Genomic DNA, 26340 nt, shown 5'->3' with positions numbered 1-26340 from the left:
TAAAAGGAAGTGAAAGTTTACATGAAAGCCTGAAATGCTCAACAGTTCTGAGTCATACAGCTCTCACCGGTGGATTTGTGCAACTTTCGGGCATGAACAAGTAGTGTGAAAAAGTGCAAGGATTAATTGTTACTAGCAAGCAATGCAAGATAATTCAGGGAAAAAATCTGATAAATTCGCCTTCCAGCTAAGTTTACTGAAAAACACTCACATTCGCCAAATGTCTCCTGAACCAGTGGGAACTCACAGAATGTAAACTTTCTTGGCCACACATATTCTATGATAACAGGAAGTTTTCAATTCTTTCCTGTACTTGATTTCAGATTTGACATTTTTCACATTCATTCTGATAACACATACCCAGATAATTATACTACAAACCCTGCATTGTATATCAAATATTCACATCATAAAATCAGTACCAGGAGTACTCAAACATTGCTAGACAAAGTCCTTTTAAAAAATTTTGGACGCAACACACAGCTTGCCTCACTCATTTGAATTTTGTATCTTTTAGAGGGACATTTTTCAAGATTATATTGTAGCAGATCTCAAACAAATTTTAAAAATTAGATCTCTTTTTACATAACTGAATTAAAAAATATTCTCGCAGGGCTCATCACGCTAAAAGTCCCTTGTGTATCTCCATTTTACTTTTACAATTAAAAAAGCATTTCAAACAGTTTACAAGTCATACCAAGTGAATCTGGAGTTAGCCATGTGCTAGGGAACCCGAACTGAACAGACCATTTGCTGTTTAAGTTTATCCTTTACAGACTAACTCAGCTCCCCAAGGAAGCTTCTGAACTCACACAGTTATCCTGAACACAAGAAATGCCAGTCTCTGAAAAACTTTTCCCAAACTTGAGTGAGGTTGAGTAGGGAATGCGGTTCTGAGTCAATCAGGTGTGCTCCAGTTTATCAGCTGGAGAAGGCTGTGGTGTGGAAAGATCCTGACTGAACTTCAAACCCACAAGTAAAAAGGGCAAAGTTGCACAATTACTCTCTGAAACTATGCAAGGTGATTACTGACTGTCCACATCAAGCATGCAGACAAATATTATGCACCTGGGGAATTCAAGCAGGGCTGTATTAACTCAGGGGCTTTAGGAGCTGCAGACAATGGCTTCGGGCTAAAGGAGATTGGGGGCAGTAAGCTGGGATGTAAGCTCCAACCAGAAGGTGCTTACCTCAGGTAGCTCCAGATTGGTGGTGCAACGGACTAACACAGGATCCCTGCCTGCCCTGGCTCCATATTTTGCTCAATGAGTGGGCCTGCACATCCAGCCCCTAGGTGGAGGTGCAGCCTCCTTCTCTCCCCACAAGTAAATTGATTTTAACATCCTTAGTTGATGCCCACTTAAGTCCTACTCTCCTTTTCACTTGGTCTATACTTTTACTATTCAGCTATACATGCAGGGTACTCTGTTGCCTACTGGGACCCATCCCACATAGAAGAGATCACTACTACCAGGTGGACACTGAGTGGTCTATTTAATGACTTAGATGAACTAGAAACCATTTTTAAAGAGAGGTAACAAAACATATGGGTTTCCCTCCTCTTTATAACATAATGGTAGATCTCATCAGTTCTTTAGCACAAGATGGGTTGGATGCCAGTCTAAGAAATACATTTGTTTGACAGTGTCTGTATTACACCATGGTAATGACATAGCTTCACTCTTGAGTTACAAGGGTACTGGCAAACGAAATGTGTATGTTGAACGTCTTGCTGTTGCCATGTTGGCACTATGGCCGTATCTATTCTGTCCAGGAAAACCACATTATTGCACTTTTCGAATTAACCATCCAAGGATTGTTCACTACAGAAGTTCTAGCATGTGGCCAATATCCTGAGAGATTCAGCACCTTGATTTTTCTGGACATTTTCTTACACTTTTTATTTGTATCATGGTATGGTCAATATATTACAGTAAAGAAAGGATGTTAAAAGTTGCATGTTTCACAAATGAAAATAAATGCGGTTCTCTCACTAACAATATTAAATTAGCTGACTAACAGAATGGAGAAACATTTTCTTACATGCACATTTATCTTTACAAATATTTTACAATATCCATTAGCAATATCTGTGAGCTGCAAATAAAAGATTCAGGCTTGTAGTTAAGCTACTCCCTAAAAATAATCCCCACAACTACTTTGCCCAGTCAGATAAGTTTTGCTACAAAATAGCTGTCTTTCTGTGTATCTGTAGTAGAATCATATTTACATACCTACTCGCTTGAATAACACAAGCAAGATGAAAACCTCAAGATGGTTATTAATACGGGATCCTCAAAGCAATCCAAATATTTTTTCTTTCTCTCGCTAGAATCCCTTTTCCTAAAGGGCTGCGTTATGCCTTCCCTTGCGGGGGGATACGCTGTTTAAAGATGGCTTATACAAAGGGTTTTTGCAAACATGGTCACAACAGGCGTAGATGGAGCATGACTTTTTTTGAGAGGTAAGTTTATAAACCCTAAAAGCACCAAGTCCGTAGTACGTGCGTTTCGGAGTAAGTTATGAGACAGAGAGTCGGAACATACGTTCACCTCAGAGGCTAAGACGAGGCTGTAAGTCCCCCAACACCACAGAAGGCCACAGGACCCGGCCAGCGCTCAGGGCTGGTGCTCGCTCAGCTGACAGCGAGGCAGCTTTGTGCGTCGATAACTCGCCACGAAAGAGGGGCCAGGACACGGGCTTTGACTAGCCGACAAGGCAAGCCCCGAGCCGGCCGCCCGGAGGTCCCCGCAGACGGGCAGTGGCCCGATCCCCGCCGCAGCGCTAGAAGCCCGGGGCCGGCTCACCCGCCAGCGCGCCGCAAGGCCCGGGGGAAGCGCCCGGAAAGCGGGGCCTCGCCTGCAGCCCGCCCGCCCGAGCCGGGAGCCCCGGCCGCGCCCCTCACCCCCTCACCTGGCGGCTGCGGCCCAGCCGGAGCCTCCTCCACGTTCCGCTTCAACGTGGCAGCCGCAGCGCAGCCCTCGTCAGCCCGGCTTCCGGCCCGGCCCCCGCACACGCGCCGGTCCCCTGGCGGAGCCCCTCCCCCAGCCGCGGGCCTGCCTCCTGGCTACGGGCCCGCGGCCCCTCTGGCGGGAGATCTGAGCCACACGGGGGGCTCCGCCGCCCTGCCTGGCCCTAGGACTCCTTAAAGCAGCGCTGGGGGCCCCTCAGGCTCAGGGCTCCCCTCCTGGCGGGGAGAAGCCTGTTTCTGCAGGACAGGAGCGCACAAAATGTGCCAGCATGCGCCCCCCAGGCGCTGGTGGGGAGGGGTCAGTCTCAGCCAGACCCACTTCCTCAGATCAAACAGTGGAAGAAAATAGTCACACCCATACATACCAAAGGATACAATTTAAAAAAATGAACACACATGAAAAGGTGATTTGTCCTTTTCATATGTGTTCATTTTTTTTAAATTGTATCCTTTGGTATATATGGTTGTGACTATTTTCTTCCACTAGTTGATCTGAGGAAGTGGGTCTGGCCCACGAAAGCTCATCATCTAATAAACCATCTTGTTAGTCTTTAAAGTGCTACGTTGTCCTGCATTTTGCTTCAGCCACCCCAGACTAACACGGCTACATTTCTATCACTATTCTCAGCCAGAGGCTGCCTCAGAGAGGGTTTGGTTTCTCACGTGGACGCACAGCCCCCACTCCTAAAATGTTCCCTCCCCCGTTAAAGAATGAAGTGTTTGTCCCATCTTTGCTCCTAGGTAAAAGCCCCAAAGGCTTAATTAAAACGTACAGTCCCACCCACTACAGAACACATTTTTACCACGTACAGCTATTTGGCAAGCTCATGTTTCTGATCCCTCAAATTCCATTACCAAAATAGTCTGCTATTCAGTACAGAACACAAGACTCAGGCCTTGAGGCAGAGGTAGCAGCAAGCAGCAGCCCCCGTGGCTGTACTTTGCTTCTCCAAAGCAGAACGTCCTGAAGACCAAACAAACCCAATCAAGTGCAAAGCATTTTGATCACCATGTCTATGGTGAGCAAGTGCTATTTGCCATTTTCATGGAAAGGTCATATTTCTTTCTGTATAACAGTGGTTGCCAAACTTTTCAGCATCATGCCCCCCTTTTTGATTTTTGAGACACCCTCACGCCTCCCCTGCCCCCAATAGCAGCAAAACTTGTTGGATTTAAAATAAATAAATAAATAAATGAACTGACCCTGGGCCAAAACACAAAAACAACAGCACAACTTTGGGCTGGGTTGCCTCCCACGCCCCCGCAAATTTCTTCACACCCCCAGTTTGGGAACCCATGCTCTATACTAGTGGTCTCCAACCATTTTACACTGCAGATCACTTTTTAAATGACAGACCAAGCCAAGATCTAGCGCCCCTGCCCTCTCTATTCTCCTCCTCTCCATCAGTTGCTATCCCAATCTTTATACTGCTTTAAAAAAAAAAATTCTGTAGGAAGGGGTTTTTCCAACATTTGGCCTGTCTACACTAGACCAAATGTCAGAAAAAACCCTTCTTTTGGAAGCCCCCTTATTCCTCATGGAAAGAGGAATAGAGCCGTGACCGGAAGAGAATTTTTTTTTTTTTAAAGTGGAAAGCAAACAAAACGAAGAACAAATGCAACCTTGGATGCAGAAGTGTTTTTCTGGGATATCTCTAGAATCCTGAAAAACTCCTGCAGTCCAGCCCGACCCTCATTGGGTTGAGACAGGATGTGCAGGCTCTGGGGTGGAAATGAGGGATTTGGGTATGGGAAGGGATGAGAGGTGCAAGCTCTGGGGCTGAGTCTACTGTGGCATGATTTTGCGCAAATTACTTTTAACGGAAAAACTTTTCCATTAGAAGTATTTGCGCAAGAGCACCTACACTAGCACAGGCGCTTTTGCGCAAGACCTTTTGCACAAAAAAAGCATCCGTGCCAGTGTAGACACTCTCTTGCACAAGAAAGCTCCGATGGCCATTTTAGTCATCGGGCTTTCTTGCTCAAGAAATTAACATGGCTGTTTATACTGGCCCTCTTGCGCAAGTATTCTTGCGCAAGAGGGCTTATCCCTGAGCCGGAGCAGCCGAGTGCGCAAGAACCACTGATTTTGTACATTACAGTCAATGTTCTTGCACAAATGCTTGCAGCTAGTGTAGACAAGCAAGATTTTGCACAAAAGCAGTTGCTTTTGCACAAAATCATGCCAGTCTAGACACAGCCTGCGCACGCCTGCCCTGGGGACAACTCACACCTCATGCGCCGGTGCAGGCAAGTCACCATGTTCCACTTCTGGAGCCAGGGCCCCTCTCCCGCAGTGCGCCTGGCAAAGCAACCAGCGCACTTCCGGAACTGCCAGAAGTGGCGCTAAGCTGCAGGACTTCCATCCACCCACGGGAAGCTGGCACTACCTCCATTTTCACTGGAGGTAAGTACGTACTGAGGCTTCTCGGGGGTGGGTGGAAAATAGGGGGAGGTTCTGGTTGCCTCGCAATTGACTGGTCAAGGCCTTGGATCGACCTGTTGGTGACCACAGCGCTATACTGAGTATTGTGACTACTGCTACTAGCATTAAAGAAAACCCAATGAGTCCTGCAGCACCTCAGACTAAGAAACAATTGTAGATAGTATTAAGCTTTTGTAAGCACAACTCATTTCCTCAGATGGAGCAAGGGGTCCAGAGGTACAAGCAAATAGCACAGGAGGGGATATGGGGAGTGAAGGGGAAGGGTGAACTCATCAATTAAAGCAGCCTCACTTAGCATGGATAACTGAGTGAGCTGGTTTAGTGCCCAATACTTAGATTTTTATGTCATTTGCGTGTTGACTATAATGGCCCATCCAGTTCATATTTTTGTTCAATCCTTGGTTTAATGTGTGAAATTTGCACGCAAAGGCAAATTCCAGTTTTTCCTCTAGTTTCTGAAATTGCTTTATAAGAGTCACTTTGATGCACTAATGAGTACCCAGCCAAGTTAAAAGTGTTCCAACAGGTTTCTGTGTTACCATTTCAAATATCTGATTTGTGTCTCTCCAAGTTACCAAGCTGCTTCAGATACAGAGGCAGCAGTGCTGAGTGCAAGGGAGTTCCTTCGGAGTGGGGCCAGAGCACACTGGCTGATAGCCACACCCCCAGGGACTGTAGAATAGTGGAGTAACGATAAGAATTAATGAGGTTAACCAACTATTCAATTAACTGATATTTAAGATCCCTAGATGGAATATATATCATATATGCTACTAACAGTTACTAAGGTGAAAACGAGTTTCTTAGCCTACAGAATGTTATTAGGCTTAGCTCATTCACATTTGAAGAGCTTATTCTATAGGATACAAATAAAGCCAAGACACCATATTTAAAAACTCAAGGGCAGTGTATCATGTTTATTAATAAAACTGAAGAGCATTTATAACAGTATCCAAAAAAGCAAGCTCCCACAAGATTCACAATTTGCTGTTGAAACAAGTACTTTAAGAGACTAATTTCTTGTCTTGATCACTACCTTTTCCACTAAAAACATTCCAAAATCAGTCAGGTACTCATTGCTTTCCTTTTCCACTGTGGAGGTTAATTCAATTTTCAACCATCTTCACTAGAGCTTAAAATAGAAATTCAGATGGAACAGAAAATTTTCACAATTACCTGAAAAGTAAAAAAAATATTAGATCTTTGGCAATATAGATATAGGTATTATTTAATGAAAATCAACATTTCCTTCTCTACATTTGTAAGAGTCTTCTCTTAATAGGAAGATTTACTGAAGTTGAGGGCTTAAGTTCCCCAGACTTGAAAAGCCACTCTGTTATAAGCCTGAAAGATTGTCTTTCTGCAACAGTAATTCATCTAAAAGTTTATCACTCATCTTGTCTCTCCAAGTTACCAAGCTCAGTAATGGAACAGTAAAGCCCTCAGCCCTTACAACCACAACTAGGAGGTCCACCCAGAAGTGTTTAAACAATATTTTATATCTTAAGACAGACTGATGAAATGTTTACAGATATTTCAGAAGGCATGCTCATTATTGTCTGGTTCAGATTTTAAATTAGCCCACTGTCATTTTCAAGACATGATATCTAACAAAATTATCACGTTAAAATATTAATAACATTGAGAGAAAAGAAATTAGACACCTAAGAAACATGATAGATCTAACAAGAGTCACAGGAATTCAGAATCAGAAATAAGGTCAGATCCAAGTTGCACTGAGATACTCTAGAGCACTGTTCTAAGATACTTATACCTAGGCACAAACTGAATCAGCAAACTTAAGACATTAACAAAGTGTTAAAATTTACCCACATGGCAACAAGTGTAGTCAGAATGGTCTCAGTTTACCTTTCATAATTTGAAGAGCAATAATTTCCCAGGAAGGAAAAGTACAAGTTCTTTTGTTGGGTATGCAAACAAAATAAATTACATAAAATACAATTCTATATCTCCTAATATGCAATTACTTTTACATGCTTTTAAAAATCTCGTTTTGAATTTTTTACCTCTTGTCCTCATCCAGTCAAATACTAATCACAGTGAGTCATGATGTGAACAGCAGTGAAAAGTTTTAATCATTGGACAGTAGGCAAAAACCTAATACATTAAAAATAATTTACCATGTTCATCTTGCTCTACATTCTCAATCAAGTTCGAAAGTTGGAGAAAATAAAGTTAATTACTCTCTGATCACATTTAAAATTTGGGGGCTCTAACTCTAAGGTTGACAATTTTATTTCCATAGTTCCAGGTATTTCATTTTCACCTTTTACAGTATTTTGTGCTCCCTCACCCATAGAAATTTCTATTTCTTAGGTGTGGAACCACAGCGTGAGCAACTTTTACCTACTCAAAGCAGGAAATAAGGCTGTAAAATCCTGCTTAATTAGTTAACTGGTTCAATGTTAAGTGTAAGGGACTCACGGATTAAATGGGGTGAGGTGGGTTCTCTGATATTTGGTACTTGATCTATACTTTTTTATTTTGACTCAGTTACGTCAGGGGTGTGGAAAGAAACCAGACACATGCAGGACTGACATAGCTACATCAATAATACACCAAGTGTAGATGCACCTATGTCAACATAAAAGTAATTAATTGAGGTGGTATTGGTACATTGACAGAAAAATTCCCTTTGTGTAGGCACACTCTGGGGCTTGCAGAAAAACAACCCACTAGTTCATAGGAGGGACAGGGGGAATCCACTTAGAGAGGCAGTTGCTGATGGGGGAACAAGATATCTGACCAAGGAGATGAACAGTGACCATTATTGCTCCTTCCTATCTCCCAACTTCAGCTTCACTAGCAATTCCCTCAGCAACACCAGTATGGATGTAAAAGGTTAACCGGTAACTTCACCTTAATTGGTGTGGCTTACCAGTTATGATTAACAGGTGGGGGCTGAAGCAGCTTACCACGGCCTGCTGCAGGCTGCTCCAGCTCAGCAGTACACACCAAAGGCAGGGGGTGCTCCAGCCCCCACCCACCCATTTAATTGGTTAGCTGGTTAAAGTAAGTTTGACAAGTTAACTAATTAAATGGGATTTGTCATTCCTAAACACCACACAGAGAAAAGGGCTACTTACACGTACCATGATCAGTTTACAGCTCTGGGCCCTTCCAACCTTCTTGCAATTCACTTCCAAGTTGCCAAATCCTTTCTTCTATAAGCAGTTTAGACTTAATGGAATTACTGCTTCTTCCTAGAAAAGGAAGATAAAATAAAGTAGTTCTAATTTTTAAACATAATTAATGTTTGATTCACCAATAGTATTTAAATGTTGAATTTAACTAGGGGAATTTAGCTCTATTTCAAAAAAGTCACGCAATTAAACCCTCACCTGAACAAATAGGCAATATGAACATCCAGAATCCAAGCTGGAACGGCAGATCTGGTCCGAACAATTCTTAAGGAAATAAGAACATATATTTACACAGTGATTTTTTTCGTCCTAAAACTACAGCAATACAAATCACACATTGGCAGCAACAATTATTTGCATTAGTACTACCTACAACCTTTACTCAGCCTTGCACCTAAGTGATGTCTGCACATTATGCCAGTTTTTAAACACACATATCCTCATCCAAACAGGTACTAATCACAGCAGATCATGATGTGAACAGCAGTGAAAAGGTTTTAATCACTGGACATGTGTCAAGTAAACATGAAGTGAACAGCAAACAACACTTCTTGAACCAACACTTTACTTGGATGGCTTAAGAAAATTGAGGACTGTCACATACGATAAATATTCCACTACCTGATAGCTAGTTGAGGGCTTAGGTCCATTTTATAGTGGACAAACTACAAAAGATACCACAACAAAATACTGTGTCCTTACAGTATTAAGAATGGGCAGCAGTTAAGGATCACGGTGACTCATTAGACTTGCACCCAGAAGGGTGGTTCCTCCAGTCAAGGCTTTGTCATGCATGCCAGTAAGGAGTTAAACTCAGACCACTGGTGCCTGCAAGGCAATGGTCACTAACCAGTAGATCAGGATCTACCAGCAGATCTTGGAGCCTCTGACAGGTAATCCTGACTGGCTTGGCTGGGAGGCTATCAAGTGGCTGCACTTCAGCTGCTCCTGCCCAGAGCCCCCTGCTTGTTGTGCAGAATGGAGCAGACAAAGGGCATTGGTGTCACTCCATCCCCTTCCCCTGTACCCCATCTTCACAGAGTGACCCCATCTTCAGAGTGAGAAGGGTGCGGCCTCGGCAAAGGGGTGGAGCAGGGAAGGGGGGACAAATGTATTCTCCTTTGAGGTAGCTCTTGGACTGACAAGTTCAAAAAATGATCTTGTGCTTAAAAAGGTTGGAGAGCACTGCTGCAAGGCATTGCCTCTGTAGAGAGAGCTGCAAGTTGGATTAATTCGTGCACTACTGAAAGCCGTTCATATGGCAAGTTGTTGCTGAGATTGCATCTCCCGCCTTTCCCCCCCCCCCCCTCGCGTTACAGGCAGTTTGCCAACATTACCCCTGAAGCGGGAGCTGCAGCTGAGCACCGCTCGCGGACCCAACCGGCTACAGGCCTGCACCCAACGTACCGGGCAGAGCGCCTGCTGCTGCCGCTGCACCCTCAATCACGCGGGGCCCTGCGGCGCAGGCTGGGGACGAGCCTCAGGCGGCGGCGGGGCGCAAAGGCTGCGCAAGGCGGGTGCCCACGCGGCCTGGGAAACGCTCCGTTCGGCGGCGCCGTCCCCGCAGGAGCGAGCCAGGCCCGGGCCCCGCCGCACGCGCCGGGCCGCAGCCCCCAATAGGGACGCGAGGCATTTCCGGCAACCGCCCCGCCGGCTGGGCCACAGGCGGCCCCAAGCCCCCGTCTCGCGCCCATGCTGCCGGCTGTGGACAAGGCCACGTGCCCGCAGCGAGCCGCTGGAGCCCGAAAGAAAGAGGCGCAGCCTCGCGCGCGAGCAATAAGCCAGACAGCGTCGCTTCCATTGGCTGGCAAGACACGCGTGTTTCATTGGGCCGCCGCCTTCTCGGCTTCCATTGGCTGGCAAGACACGCGTGTTTCATTGGGCCGCCGCCTCCTCGGCCGTTTCCGATTGGTTCAACTATCCCCCCTCTCTCAACTTCCGGCTTCCGCTTACCCGCGGGTGGAGGGGGGGTGGTTCGCAAGCGGTGCAGGCATTGAGGGGAGGACAGCGGCCAATGAAAAGCTTCCTTCCAATAAGTCAGGGGTTCGCGAAGGGGGGGGTGGGGAGGAGCGAGGACCAATCGGAGAAGAGGCGCTCACCAATCCGAAGGCGCGATCCAGCGCTGGCGGTGACAGGACGCGCCCCCTAGTGTCGGGAGCGGGCACTACTAGTGGCGGGACGCGGCCGGGGTGCCCCGAGGGCAGCGGGCCGTTGGCGTGGGGACCTCCCCCCCCCCCCCTCAGGGGAGCGCGCGCGGACCATGACTCGCAGCTGCTCGGCTCTGGGCTGCACCACGCGGGACAACGGCCTGAGCCGGAAGCGGGGCATCTCCTTCCACCAGTGAGTGGGACCCCGCCCACCAGCCCCGCGCGGACACGTCCAACCGCCACGCGTCACGCGACCAGCTTCCCGAGTCCCCCCCTCCCCCCCCTCGTGAGCGGCTCAAGGGGCCCGGGCGGGTGCTCTACCCCGGGCACGAGGCTGCGCCCGGGGCCCCCTCAGCACCAGCCGCCGCCAGCCTTGGCCCGGGCCGCGATTGAGAACCGGGCGGGGAGGCTGGAGCCGCGTGACTGGGCTGGAGAGCGGGACGACCCCGGCGTGAAACTGCCTCGGGCTCCACGCGCGGCTGCCCCCCGTGGCGCAGGGTCGGGCGCCTCGCAGCAGGGCGGAGACAGCGGCGGGGCGGGGGTGTCTTTGGGGCACCGCAGTCAGGGCCTTCGCACTGCAACGCGGCTTGTGTCCGGAAAACTCGGGGACAGGAACCGTCCAGACCCGCGAGAGGCTTTGTCCTCTAGGAAGGGAGGGGAAAGAGACGAGCTGTTTGTTTTGTGGCGAGACCCTGGTGGCTCTGCTCGGGGATCTCTGTGCTTCCTTCAGTGGAAAGACCGTTTGATTTCCGATGGGGGAGGGAGAAACATGAGCGCACTACATGGGTCTGTTCAGAAAAATCTCTCTCAGGCAATTCCACGCTTTTTCCACGCAGTCTTCCACACTTACATTGAGTTAAGTATCAGAGGGGTAGCCGTGTTAGTCTGAATCTGCAAAAGCGGCGAGGAGTCCTGTGGCACCTTATAGACTAACTGAAGTGTCGGAGCATAAACTTTCGTGGGCAAAGACCCACTTCGTCAGATGCATCTGACGAAGTGGGTCTTTGCCCACGAAAGCTTATGCTCCTACACTTCAGTTAGTCTATAAGGTGCCACGGGACTCCTCGTCGCTTTTACATTGAGTTGTATCTTATTCTGTGACTAGTCCGACTGAAAAGGGTGGCAAAATTGCCTCTTACTTAGGTACACATATGTCCATTCTGATCCTTCAGTTCGTATTGATTTTAGTTATGCAGGATCAAACCCTGTTGGTGCCTACTTTTCCAACAGAGCTTGATCCAGCAGCTACACTACAAATTAATTAGATTAATTTCAGTGGGCAAGGACTCAAAAGATTTTTTTTAAATACATTCATTGCTTCGTGTGCTTGAAAATAAAGTGATTCGCCTGTAATTTGATTTTTTCTGTGGATACTGACTGTGTCGATTTCACATACCAAGAATAAGGAAGGAATGTAATGTTTTTCAAATCTAGTAAACATACTTAATTCAGGACACTTTCCTTGCTCCGTCCCTAATTCTGCAACGTAATGGGTGCAGGTGGAGCATTCCCTTTATGCAGCTCTGGTGAGGCCACATCTGGAGTATTGTGTCCAGTTCTGGGCCCCCCACTACAAAAAGGATGTGGACGCATTGGGGAGGGTCCAGTGGAGGGCACCAAAATGATTAGGGGGTTGGAGCATATGACCAATGAGAGGCTGAGGGAGTTGGGTCTGTTTAGTCTGCAGAAGAGAAGAGTGAGGGGGGATTTGATAGCAGCCTTCAGCTTTCTGAAGGGAGGTTCCAAAGAGGATGGAGAAAGGCTGTTCGCGGTAGTGACAGATGGCAGAACAAGGAGCAATGGTCTCAAGTTGAGGTGGGGAGGTCCAGGTTGGATATTAGGAAAAACTATTTCACTAGGAGAGTGGTGAAGCACTGGAATGGGTTACCTAGGGAAGTAGTGGAGTCTCCATCCCTAGAGGTGTTGACAAATCAACCCAGCCCTGGCTGGGTTGATTTAGTTGGGATTGGTCCTGCCTAGAACAGGGGCTGGACTTGATGACCTTCTGAGGTCTCTTCCAGCTCTATGGTTCTGAGATTCTGTGTTCTACGATTCATGCCTGCACAGAGCCCACTGCAAGTTTGCTTGCACCTGGTACAATGTTTGAACTTTCTGAATGTAACTTTTATTATTTATCTCCATGAGGAGATGCACTTTTGTGTAACTCCAAAACAGCTGAACAAAATTTTCATAAATCTCATGCTTTTGTCTTCCTCAACCCTTCCACCCTCAGAAAAATTACATCTGGACAATACTAAGTATTTGTCATTTGAGCCTTAATGCTGAATTTTTCAGGAAGTGATAACATTCAGGTGAAAAATAGCATGTTAATAATTTTATCTTTTATAATTGCTATATTTTAAAAACTGTAGCATGAAAGTTTGAAAGATCTTATCAACAGGTCAAAGTGGATAGATCAGAAAAAAGACATCTGGCAGGCCTCCTTCATGCATGGAACTTAATTTGAAGATTTAATGTTTCAGGATAAATTAATGTGTTTGTAGAGTATGTGTTGGGGCACCTCACAGAGTAGGATTCAGCAATTAAGTAATCCTAACTGCACAGGTAACACTGCCTGCCCTTGAAAGCATTCTAAAATGCTCCTTAACCAGTTTAGCAGGGGCATTTTTAACTTTAAATTTAACTTTTCAGAAACAAAATACAGTAAAACTCCAATTGTCTGGCATCCAGTGGTCCAGCACTTCTGATAGTCCGGCACCAACTGGAACCCGGAAGTGCTCTGGCCAGCCGGACAATTGGAGCTGTCCAGAAGCGGCTGTGGAGAGGGGGCAGGCAGCTGTTTAAGGCAGGCGGGTGGGGGGAGGAGGAGGAAGGTGTGTCGGCGAGGAATGGCGCAGCAAGGGGCGAAATCTCTGCTGTGTTGTGGGGACCCAGTAGAAGCCCCGCGCAGCCAGCTTGCAAGCGGGGAAACTCAGCCGCTGGCTTGTAAGCGGCAGCGGCGGAGAGGGGGCGAGAGGCATGCAGCGTTCCCTGCCAACCTCCCCACCTTAAACAGCTGCCTGCCTCTCACCCCTTCTCCGCCGCCGCTGCTTGCAAGCCGGCTATGCAGGGCTTCCACACCCTCCCCACAACACGGCAGAGGGTTCGCCCCTCCCTGCACCGTTCCCCGCCAACCCCCCCACGCAGTGCGGGTCCTGGAAGACCTGTCACAGCACCCCGCTGGAGTACCTCCCGATACTCCGGCATATCCGATAATCCAGCATCTCCCAAGGGTGCCAGATTATCGGTAGTCTACTGTACTAAGGACAGTTTTTCTGCTTTTTTACACCTTTTATCAATTTGGAATGATACCATTGCCTTCAAATGGAATGACAAGATGTACAGCAGTTTAACCAAGATTAGAATTTGACTCTGATTTAGGGATGTTAAATATTGGTCAATTGAATAGTCGAATAACCTCAAGAATTTTTATCGGTTAGTCAACTATTCTACAGTCCCTGGGGATGGAAATGGCAGCCAGTATGCTCTGGCCATGAGGAGCACCCTGCCACTCCATGCTGCTGCCTCTGTATCAGCAGCAGCAGTGCAGGGTGCCAGGTGGGAGCTGGTCTGTGAGGGAAGCCAGTTTAATAACCAGTTCCCTTCCTGGACTGTGCTGTTACATCTGCTAACGAGTCAGGAGCCCCTGTCTAGAGTGGGTCTGAGCTACTGGAGCTGGTGCGAGCCAGAACTGAGCTGGGCTGCCTGCCTGCCTGCCTGCCTCCTAATACAGAGCTACCACAGGGATTGGTTCTGGACCCGTTGCAAGCCAGGACTGAGCTGGATTGCTGGCCAGCCTGTTAAAAAATGTACTGGCAAGTGAAGGGTAAAGGAATGCGTGTAATCTTTAGCATTAACCTATAGCTTTTGCTTATTGGTTAATTGGCTACACTATTATATCCCTACTCTGACTATATTATGAAAGAGCTCTGCTTATGTTTCAGATTTCCTGTTGATGCCATACAACGTACAAAATGGATCCATGCTGTTAATCGAGCAGACCCCAAAAGCAAAAAGATTTGGATTCCAGGACCCGGTGCTATATTGTGTTCCAGGCATTTTGCAGAAGCGGACTTTGAATCATATGGCATGAGAAGAAAACTAAGGAAAGGAGCTGTTCCTTCTGTTTTTCAGTACAAGGTAATTAAAATTATAATTTCTTAATAAATTACATAAAATAATTTATTTTATGCTGTGTCACAAATACCCAGGGAAGAAAGGAAAACACAAATTCTGTATTTAAGCCATTTGAATACATTTAAATACATTGCTGGTGTTAGTGCTCTTTCAGTTTAAACTAGAATACCCCTCATCCCATTAATAGCTCTTTCTTGAAATTTCTATTCCTTATAATGACCCATATGTTTTTCTAGTAAAGCAACTATATTTAAGACAAGTTTGTTCTGATCTCAAGTCTAGGTAACTTGATTTCTTGCCATGCCCATGAAAAGTATAGTAAAGCTATAACTCTCTTGTTTTGCATATGTATATTTTCTCATTTATATTTACATATTTATTTTAGACTTTCATGGCTATTAAGAGCCATTTTTTGAAGTATGGTGCTGTAATACTGTTAGGGGAATACTTTTGGCTAGAGCCAAATACAAGGTTGTGAGATTTCATTCATGAGTATTTGGAAGTCCCTAGATTGAAGGTGTGTGTGAGTGCACATTATATATATTACACACACACACACACACACACACACACACACACACACACTGTTGTATAACATTGCAATAGCTATTTACTCAATTGTGGAAATAATATAGCTCTCTGGGTTTACATGAAGCCATTTATAACACAAACGTCTTATAATTAACAATAGGAAGAATCTAATAATTGAAAATTTTAATTGAATTGCAATGCATTGTAACTTTCTGATTTTGCATCATACCAGCAGTCTTTATATTTTTATAGGTTTGTAACATTTTTGTTTTTCCTACATTCCAGATACTTTCCCTAATTTTAGCTCACGTCCCCTATTTTCTCAATTCTTAGAAAATTAATGTATCTCTGTCAAGTTTATTCATCCCTTTCAGAATTTGGAAAGATATACAGTAATTTGGAATTTTTACAGATATACCAAGACTGGCTCTTTTACCCTTTCCTTGTAATTTAATTCAGTGTTTTGCAAACAGAGTCATAGGAAGTTTCTATATGGGTTGTAGATTCCTAAAGCAAACGTTATTTCAAACCAAGGGGTTTTTGAACTAACATGTCCTGGAGCGCACTTTCTGGTTTGAATCAGCTGGCGAGCGGAATAGCACGTGGGCGAGATTATGCTAATTAAGCATGGGATATTTAAATCCCCTCTTCATTAGCAATTTCAGTCAGCTACAGTTGCATCCCTAGTTCAAAATAGGAAGCAAGTGTAGACGTACCCTCAGTCTTTAAGGTGCCACAGGACTCCTCATTGTTTTTGCAGATACAGACTAACACAACCATCAGTCTGAGACTTAATGCTAATCAGATTTGGTCTGGACCCTCCTCTATCATAAGGAAGGGATAGCTTGGTTGAATTTAAGCTTTAAGCAGGCACTCCACAAACACTGGATCTGCCTGTCTCCCTACCTCCGTGCTGCTGCCTCTGATAGACAGGCAGCAGCGCAGAGAGCAAGAGGGGGCAGGTGGAAGCCGATACACGAGGGGAGCCAGCTTTTAAGCATCTCTCCACAAGTGCTGGCTCCATGGACCCATCTATAGAGGAAACAGAGGGGGGCAGGCAGGAGTCAGTACTGGGAGAAGCTGGCATAAAAGTTGGCTCCACCCTGCACTAGCTTCACAGAGCTACCTTCCCCCATCCTGGGATGAGGTTTACCTGGGTAGTCGACAAATACCTTTGATGTCGACAACCGCGCGTCCAGACTATCGCGCTGAGCCGACAAACAGCTGATCAGCTGTTTGTCGGCTCAGCGCGGCAGCCATGAGCCTATTTAAATCGCCGCTTCATTTTACTATGTCGGGTAGCCTAATCTACATGCCTCTGGCGACAGAGGCATGTAGTCTAGACGTACCCTTAGACTGTTGAGATCTGATTGTATCTTTTTTGTCCTGTGTAGTACCTGGAGACAATAATATCATGCCAGAAAAAATTACAGCATCTAGCATTGAGATATGGCAGAGGGTATCCAGAAAAGACATTACCTAGAAATATAAACACTTCTTGTTTTTCTGTCTGCCAAATTATTAGTTGTATTTTCATTATTTCACTTTTACTGTGCAGTTGTTTCAAGTATTCCCCACCATAATAAGCCGCATATTCTTTTCTGTATTGTAGGATCCTTGGAGTACGTATCTTAGAAATAGAAGATCCCAGAAAGCATTAAAGCAGCCACTTTCATATAATTCTGCTGATGAGGAGGTCATTACTGCAGATCACAACTATAGCTTACAGAATCTTGCAGTGACTGCTGAACAGCAGACAGAAGTTACAAAAATAGTACAGTTTCCTAAAAAGAAACTTATTACAACACGGAGGTGTCTCTCCTACCAAGGACGAAAGGTTTTTAGTGTAATCAGTGAGCTTGCAAAGAAGAAGCTGCTCTATGAAGAAGCTGTGAGCCTGCTGCAGGCTCAGTTTTCAGGTATTAAGGGCATTGGTTAAACAGTAAACTCTCCAGTGCAGAAGCTACATTTTTTTCAGTGCCTTGCACACTGGGGCCCTGACTTCATTTGGGGATTTCTAGGCTCTATTTTAATATTAAAACGAGAGAGTCACCACCAAAGTCTTTTTCTTGAAGATACTGCATCTCAAATTGGTTCCTAAAGTTACATAATATGGGCCCAGTTCTCCAAGGAATTTAGCTTCCTCAACTCATACTGAGCTCAAGATGAGTTGATCTACTGCCACCTTTAGTGGACTGTACCCCAGAACAGTGTGTAATGTGAGGCTTTATTGAATAAACATGTTCAGATTTAAGAAAATCAAGCTTGATATCTAAATTATGTTTAAGTAGGGAAACCTTTTATTCCTCTCTCCCTCGTGAGGGCTGTGTCTACATTGGCATGATTTTGTGCAAAAGCACCTGTTGCCTGTCTACACTGGTGGAGAGTTCTTGCGCAAGAACACTGACGTTCTAATGTGTGAAATCAGTGCTTCTTGCGCAAGAGCTATGATGCTCCTGCTGAGGAAGAAGCCCTCTTGTGCAACTGTTCTTGCACAAGAGGCCAGTGTAGACAGGCAACATTAATTTCTTGCGCAAGAAAGCCCGATGGCTAAAATGGCCATCGGAGCTTTCTTGCACAATAGAGAGTCTACACGGGCATGGATGCTTTTGCACAAAAGCACATCTCTTGCACAAAAGCACATGCCAGTGTAGACGCTCTCTTGCGCAAATACTTTAACACAAAAACTCTTGTGTTAAAAGTATTTGCGCAAAATCTTGCCAATGTAGACGTAGCCAAAGTGTTTAGAAAATTATCACTTTGTTCACTTTGATAATAGGAGAAAAAACATTTTAATTGCTTTAATGCTATCTGGGTCATGAATAGTAATATCTAGTACTTGTATGCCATTTTTCATCTGTAAATCTCAAAGCAGCTTTTTCCATCTAATTCTGGAACTGCATTGATCCTCTCTGAATAGAGTCATATTTTGTCCTCCTTCACTAGAAGGATGTTGGTTGTGATGTAGGTCCTTAAAGGCAGTGAAGCATTAAGGTATCAGGAAAACTGGGATATCTTTGTTGTTAGTAATGTTAAATATTAAATGCCTAGAATAAGGATAAGACAGAATCCACTGCAATACCCAGAGAAAGTGGCTAGCACAGGGATGAGCAGAACAGCGGCCGTTCACCAGGGTTAGCCCGTGGTGGACTGCTGCCACTTTTTTTACCTGCACCTCCGCAGGTACAGCCGATCACAGCTCCCTTTGGCTGGGAATGCTGATTCGTGGCCAGTAGGAGCTAGGATCCCTCCAACCCTGGTATACTGCATCCTGCCGGTGGGCCAGTATTTGCCCACCTTATTGCTAGCATAATTGAGGGAATTCTGATCGGGTTTTAGTGGATTTAATTCCCTGTCCCCTTTTTGTAAAAGAGAGAGAGAACACATCAGTAAATCTGTATTTGAGTGAAGGCCCTTACCCATTAGGCTTGTGCTTTGTCAAACAAGACTTATTCTTTTTGCTTGTATATCTCATGGCCTGAAGATTAGAAGCATTTTTCATCACAGTTAAATGAAAAAACCTGTTCATGATTCTTACTAAAGCTGATCTATATTTTTAAAAACAGAATTGCACTGGGAGTCATACAGATGGAGACAGATGACCGAGTACTCCACTGAAATGAAGCAGTTTGTCTGTACTCTCCATCTCTATCATAGTAAGGCCTATGATTATGTCAGAAAGAATTTTCCCTTGCCCCATCCTTCCAGCCTGACAAAGTGAGTATTCTCTTTACCTCGAGTTATATTTTTAGGTTGTCCTATAGTAAGTAAGAGATGGAGTGTTCGGAATATAGAGTTAGTTAAAAAAACAGTTAATCATTATTGTCTTACATTATTATTGTAACAAGGAGGCTAAACAGAATAGGTTGCAATTGCTACAAGAATACAGGTTGAACATTTCTAGTTTGGCAACATCTATTGTCTGGCATGATTTTAGTTAGCTGGATGTCCACTTATTGTGGGTGTGGCCAAGTTTCCTGCAGTCCCATAAAGCTTGTTTACAGCCACCAGGCCTGACTCTCAGCATTCTGTGCTGTTATTTAGCTCTAATTTACCTCCTGGGTCTTCTTAATGCCCAGTGAGCAGTGGAAATGCTGCTAGACAATATTGACCTCCTATTGTTCTGCAAATTCTTTGATTTGGCACCAGTCAGGTCCCAAGGATGCTGGTCTAGAAAGGTTTAACCTGTATTAACTCACGTCAGAGAGAATGTTATTGCGTGGAGGAGAAGGCTATGCAGAACAATTGCATCATAAAGTAATACATCTTCTAAGTGCTTGACTCTCTACATATCTGTATTAATTTCAGCATGTGATACAAAGAGGGAACAAAACTAAAATACTTCACTGCTTTCACTACTATTATTTACATATTGCCATGGGCATACATGGCACTTGGCAAACAAAAAGCATGACCACATCCCTGACATGAGAAGTTTACAGTCTCCAAGATCCATATCCTTATCCCACTAATATCAGTAGGAAGCGTCCCATTGATTTCAATAGGAAGAGGACTGTGACAAATATTGGAAAGTGAACTATAAAGATCAGTCCTGGGGTAGGGAGCAGACTGTACAAGAGGAGATCAGTGCCCATGTTTAGAGTTCTCTGAGTAGCTCTGGTCATCCAGAAGATATTGCAAAGTTAGACGTGTTCAGAGAAGGGAGAGGAGAATAATTACAGGCATGGAAAAACACTTTCCTGTGAGGAGAGATGGAAAAGATTGGGATTGTTCTCCCTAGGAGGAAGGAGAATAAGAGGGGACATGCTTAAAAGCATATGAAATAATGTTATAGAGGAAGGAGATTAGATGTTTCTGTTCTCCCTGACTCATGTAACACAAGAACAGAGGGACACAAGAAGGTACAACATCAACATTTATAGGCAAAAATACACTTTGTGTAAAGCTAATATTAGAGAGTAAAACTCATTGCCACAGGAAGTCAAGAATTTTTTTAAGATTCTATTGGACATCCAAAGAATTTGTAAGAAACTGTTAGACATCCAAAAAAGTTTTGGAAGGGATAAAAATCTCATGCTTTGGGATTTACCAGTCTCCGCTTATTAGAGTTCAGAATGAGACCTTCATATGGGACAGAATCTCACATCTGCATACGATGGGTTTCTTCCTGGTCATCATCAGACAGGTCCTGAACTAGATGGGACACAGTTCTTGTGTTTCCATGTAATGATGGGAGGCCAACCATATGTACTAAATGAAAAGGGGAAATAGGATAGAAGTTGTTCCAAGCATACAGGGCAGCATGAAATAAATATACAAAAATAATATCAGGCAAAAAAGGGAACATTGCAGAGAATGCCAGAACATCTGGCAGGTGGAGGAAAAAATGAAAGTTGGACTGTAGGAAAGTACTGTTAAGTTTCAGACTGCAAAACTTCTTATTCAGGTACGCCTTATTACTTTATAGATGCTATGTACAGTAAAACTCCAGTTGTTCGGCATCCAGTGGTCCAGCACTCCTGATAGTCCGGCACTAGCTGGAACCCGGAAGTGCTCTGGCCAGCCGGACAATTGGAGCTGCTCTGCCCCCGGCTTCCTCAAGTCCATCGCTGCTGAAACTGACCAGCGGCAGACTTGAGGAAGCTCTGCCCCCGGCTTCCCCAAGTCTGCCGCAGGTCAGTTTCAGCAACAGCGGACTTGGGGAAGCTGGGGGCAGAGCAGCTGGGGTGCTGCCAGGTTGGTCCTACAGCGCCGCCCCTCACCTGAGCGGTGCTGCGGGACCAACCCGGCAGCACCCCAGCTTTTCTGCCCCTGGCTTCCCCAAGTCCGCTGCTGCTGAAACTGACCAGCGGCGGACTTGGGGAAGCTGGGGGCAGAGCTGCTGGAGTGCTGCCCACGCTGCACCGTTCTTTGCCGACCCCCTTCCTTCCCAGACCCTTCATAGACCCCTTCCGGTATTCTGGCATATCCAATAATCCGGCACCCCTGGGTCCCAAAGTTGCCGGATTATCGGACATTTACTGTATTTTAATTTGCATTAAAATTGGATGAGCACTTTACTAAGTCCTAAAGCTTGTTAGCAGTTTTTTCCCCATAGGTTATAGGTCCTAATCATTTCTGTTGTCTTTCTTCCAGCTGGTTGTGCAATGATGAAGGTAGTCCAGGCTTTAGCAGCAGTATTTTCCTTCACCTTCAGCAGAGAGTAGAGCGAGGAGAACAGGCATACCAGTACTGCTCACTGATGATAGAAGATATGGCTCTCAAGAGACAGCTGGAGTGGGACCCGGTCACTCAACGTCAGGTTGGGTTTATAGACTTAGGCGCAGGAGCGCTTGATGCTGATGAAGCACCCCTGGCCTCAGAAGCCGTAGTCCTAATGGCAGTAGGTGTTCTTGATCACTGGAGAGCTCCCCTGGGCTATTTCTTTGTAAATGGAACCTCTGGGCATTTACTAGCTCAACTGCTTTGTCAGACCATCAGCAAGCTGACCAGCATAGGCATCACAGTTCTCTCTGTCACGTCTGCGGCTACTGCTCACGGTGTTGAGATGGCAAAGGCATTGGGCATACGTATTGATGCCAACAACATACAGTGCACTTTTCAGCATCCTCACAGCACCACTCATCAGATCACATACTTCTTTGATGCCTGCCATATGCTCCAGTTAATAAAGAACGTGTTTCAGTGTTCTCATAGCATACAGTCCGTTAATGAAACAGCACACTGGCAACACATAGTGGACCTAGTGACTTTGCAGGAGAAGGAATTCCTACATATTAGTGACAGGTTGTCAGGCGAGCACAGAAATAGTGAAAGCTGTCACTTGCGAGTGAACTACGCTGCACAGCTATTCAGTGAGAGTGTCGCTGGCACATTGGAATGCCTCCAGCAGTTGGGCCTGCCTTCTTTTCAGAACTGCAGCGGTACCATCAAATTTGTGCGCTTGATGAGCTCTCTGTTTGACATTTTTCATGGAAGAAACTGTTATGGAACAGGATTGAAAGGGCCTGTATCCTCTGAAAATTATGACAAGATAAATCACCTCTTAACTGAGGCTAAAAATGTCTTTATTGCATTAACAGACACTTTGGGGAGACACTTTCTGAAAGGTAAACATAAATTAGGGTTTCTAGGTTTTTTGCTTAATGCTGAGAGCTTAAAATGGCTTTACACAAATTATGTATTTCCAAAGAGCATGCCTTTCCGCTGCCTTCTGACTTACACATTCAGCCTAGATCATCTGGAATTATTTCTTAGCACCCTCAGACAAGCATGTGCTTGCAGCGATAACCCTACCTGCAGGATGTTCCAGACTGCTTATTGTAAACTGCTGACCAAGTATAAGATGATACCAGGATTACTTCAGAATGCTGTTTTAGGTGACATGAACACCTTAGATGTATCTATTGTTCGTAGGACAGATTTGTCTCTACATACCATTCATTCTCAATACAGGCGGGGTTACGTGGAGAGTCCATCAACAGACTACCTTTTCTGTATGGGCCATATTTTATTTAACTCTGCACTGGGTTATTCATTGACAGATCTGTCCCTATATGCAGAAGGCATGACCTATGCTGCTGGTTGTGTTGCTGAGAAGTTAGCAGCTGTCATAAGATGTGAAGCCTGTGTCACTTCACTCTTTGTTTCAGATAATAAAATCCTAAAATATGGTTCACTATTGTATATTAAAAAGAGTGGGGGCTGGAGTCTACCATCTGAGAGTGTGCGTCGGATTGTGACTATTTCTGAGCAAGTCCTGAAAATGCATGCAAGAGTGAAAGACTGTAACCCAAACCTTGAGCAACAGGATGTGTATTTAAAACAGAAAATATTATGCGAGTTATCTGAACAATGTCACCTTTTCTCTGAGTTAAACAATCACCTGTTTGATGGGGAGTTGGGTGTCACCAATCATTACACAATGCTGTTAAGGAACATCGTGCAATATTACTTAAATGTCAGAGCTGAACATGCAAAAAAATGGGCTTTGGAATACTGCTATGGATGGAAAAGGTTGAATAGGAAACATCCCTTTTCCTCATTATTAAAGACGTATAAATCTATCCAAACCTTACCTGTGCCATGATTTCTTACTAATTTGTTAAATGATGGCTCTCCCTTTGCGTAATGGCTAGGTAAGGTCTGATACATGTAACACAGGTGTCAGAGAACAGACGTGCTGTATTTCAGTTGGTCTCTTGGCAGTACTGTGGCCGTGAGTGGCTAATAAAGAGATTCATAAGAGAATTAACAGTATTGGGTTCTAATCGTGCCTTGGGTAAGAGATGGAAATGAGTTTGAGCTCCTCCTAAATTCCCATTTATGCTGATTGCACAACCACAGTATATTTTAAAACATCTTTGGCAGGACTAAATTACTGTAGCAGTTGGAAATTCACATTGAGGTTCATAGGCAGAGTTATGTGGGGAAGTTTCCTGAACACTATACTATGCCTGCCTTGCTCTGACAGCCCTTGCCTATGATGAATACAAAGCTTACACGTTTGGAAAAGGAGTTGGGGGAAAAGGCTGATGGAGTACGATAGGAGCAGATAACTCCATAGAGCTGCAGAAACACAGGTATTACAAAATGAATAAAGATTTGTACTAGAAACAACATGTTTTACTTTTACTTACTAATTACACAGTCACTCTGCCTTTCGCCCTTTAATTCCTCTGGCAGTTTATCAGAAAAATAAATCATTCCAAATTGCTTCAAGTGCTTAAATCTGAGCACTAGTCAGGATAACAATGAAGTGAAGAAAAGACCTTGACTTTGGCTACCCCAATGGGGAAAAAAGTCAAGAAATAAAACTGATGGTACAGGATCAGGTGCATGGGAACTGTCTCAGAACAACTTATGCATTTCTCTATACAGGATTCTAAAAAATACTCTATACAGGGTGGGGCCAGACAGTCCTTGGAAAACATTTGGAAAGTAATTTAATATCTGCAGATATGCCTGTCAGCCTCTGAGGTATCTGCTTTGGGGAGTTTGCAATCTAAAGAAAGAACAGATAGAAGAACAGATAGTGCAAAGTGTTGGTGGAAAACTTTTGGTTTGCTTGTTTCCTCTGAATAAAATGTGAAGACGACTATTTGACACAGATTAGTTTTTGCAGAACTCATGGGAGAAGTGAGGGATTAGGGTGAAGGCCTGGCCTATTGCAGTTGGCCATGCCAAAGAGAAGGAAAAAGGAAACTGGAGAAGGCCAGTATTGGAGGGAAGGGAGCAAGAAAGGGCATAATCAACTAGCGCACACCCACTTACTTTCACCTCTCGGCACAAAGAAGAGATGTTCACATTTGATTAGGTGTGGAATTTGGATTTGACATAATTGCAATGTGTCATGTATTATCAGCCTCTTGCTGCAAATCAAGACGTATGTTCTTCAGGTTGTGTGTATATTAACATCTGTTAACTATCAAATACACAAAATAAAAGCACGGGTTCCTTTTTTAAACTTTATTTTTAACTCCTTATACCCTCTTTCCAATACCTTTCAATATTTAACTAATGATTTCCTCTATGCTGCACTGTTTTGCCAAAAATTTAACAGTTTGAAATTCATCTGCTTATTTTATCTACAGGGCTCTCATTTTTTTTTTCAGTATAACTTCATTTTCCCCTTTAGGATTATTATTTAATTTCCTCTTTGTGGGGAATTATAATTTACACTTAAGAGGCCAAGTCCTGTGACAGGCAAAGAATTTATAGTTCAGTTGATTTCACGAGGAACTCAGGGTACTAAACACCTTGTAAGAACAATCACCCTCCCCCCATAGCATAGGCTTATGGTTCTAATCACCTTCTGGGGACAAAGTCAGCCCTGTGTCTGTCCCTTTCTGCGGGGCTCTGTTTAGCCTCTTCACAAAGAAAAAGGAAAAAAGTGTAAAAGTAACAATTGTGGTGAAGAATAGCAACTGAACAGGCCCTTCACTTAACCTAGGGGTGGGTGCTTACTGCTTCTGGCCCTAGCTATAGGAAAATGTGCTCCCTACTTTCCTAATGTCCCCCCAGCCTTTCATGGAGCTGGGTCCATTCATGAAGAATTGTTCCTTTCCATCAGCTGATTCCCAGCACCTTTCTGCTGGGCTCCTCTCTGGGGCAGGATCACCTCTACTTGAGCCATTAAAGAGGCAGGTTGTCCTGTTACCCTCCTCCCCCAAAAAGACTGACATGGGGAGACACTCTTTAACTCCTCCCGGGTGCAGACAAAAAAAGCTGCATTCACTGTCGTGTCACCAGACTGCTGTCTCTCTTTAAAAACATGGCTGTAGGGCTAGGTACCATTGTGTCAATCTGGGGGTTATTTCCCACATAGCATGCAACCCCTGCAGCAAGGCACAGGAAGTGATGACAGGGAAGGATGCACCAAGCAAATACAAACTCAGGGCCTCCAGGTCATCATCTGGGCCCATTCTAATGAGCAGTTCTCCCTCCCACGTTATGCCCTGTACCAGCCTGTGATCCTGGGCATCCTAAGCTAATAGCTAAAGCCTGAATTACTGCTGCTTCTGCTAGAATAGATGCAGCTGTATTTGTAGCTGCTTACATAAGAACAGCCGTACTGGATCAGACCAAAGGTCCATCTAGCCCAGCAGCCTGTCTGCTGACAGTGGCCAGCACCAGATGTCCCAGAGAGGGTGGACCGAAGACAATGATCAAGCGATTTGTCTCCTGCCATCCCGCTCCAGCCTCTGACAAACAGAGGCCAGGGACACCATTTCTATCCCCTGGCTAATAGCCTTTTATGGACCTAACCTCCATGAAATTATCTAGCTTCTCTTTAAACTCTGTTATAGTCCTAGCCTTCACAGCCTCCTCTGGCAAGGAGTTCCACAGGTTGACTACGCGCTGTGTGAAGAAGAACTTTCTTTTATTAGTTTTAAATCTGCTCCCCATTAATTTCATTTGGTGACCTCTAGTTCTTCTATTATGGGAACTAATAAATAACTTTTCTTTATCTGCCCTCTCCAC

General features: G+C 44.8%; 2 protein-coding genes and 1 long non-coding RNA gene across 10 annotated transcripts in view; 1 reads left to right on the top strand and 2 right to left on the bottom strand.

Moving 5' to 3' along the window:
* SEC31A (SEC31 homolog A, COPII component) overlaps positions 1 to 3069 on the bottom strand; it is a 64147-nt gene extending 61078 nt beyond the window's left edge. For 6 of the 7 annotated variants that reach the window (XM_075929490.2, XM_075929492.2, XM_075929495.2 and 3 more), the window contains exon 1: positions 2914 to 3069. The gene's annotated coding sequence lies outside the window, so the exon portion shown is untranslated. The remainder of the gene's footprint in view (positions 1 to 2913) is intronic. The other variant, XM_075929491.2, reaches the window with a different exon arrangement.
* Positions 3070 to 6305: 3236 nt separating this feature from the next.
* LOC106731600 (uncharacterized) lies at positions 6306 to 10451 on the bottom strand. The gene is made up of 4 exons (XR_012903985.2): positions 9989 to 10451; positions 8780 to 8845; positions 8531 to 8641; positions 6306 to 6593 (listed from the first exon to the last, which is right to left on the bottom strand). It is a non-coding gene; the product is annotated as an uncharacterized LOC106731600 (long non-coding RNA).
* A 122-nt stretch (positions 10452 to 10573) lies between these two features.
* Positions 10574 to 24823, top strand: THAP9 (THAP domain containing 9). Of its 2 annotated transcripts, none has more exons than XM_075929497.2 (5): positions 10574 to 10921; positions 14673 to 14868; positions 17009 to 17315; positions 18963 to 19113; positions 21493 to 24823. In XM_075929497.2, exons 1-5 carry the CDS (start codon positions 10842 to 10844, stop codon positions 23444 to 23446), a joined length of 2688 nt encoding a protein of 895 aa, XP_075785612.2. In that variant the 5' UTR covers positions 10574 to 10841; the 3' UTR covers positions 23447 to 24823. The 2 variants fall into 2 exon arrangements, with proteins under 2 accessions (XP_075785612.2, XP_006110960.3); XM_006110898.5 differs by lacking the exon at positions 10574 to 10921 and adding an exon at positions 11753 to 13040.
* Positions 24824 to 26340: the final 1517 nt, after the last annotated feature.

The sequence above is a fragment of the Pelodiscus sinensis genome, chromosome 4 (genome assembly GCF_052426305.1).
Source record: "Pelodiscus sinensis isolate ZL-2025 chromosome 4, ASM5242630v1, whole genome shotgun sequence".
Taxonomy (NCBI): Eukaryota; Metazoa; Chordata; order Testudines; family Trionychidae; genus Pelodiscus; species Pelodiscus sinensis.
Note: the sequence above shows the minus strand (reverse complement) of the source record. Positions and strands in the feature narration are given on the sequence as shown.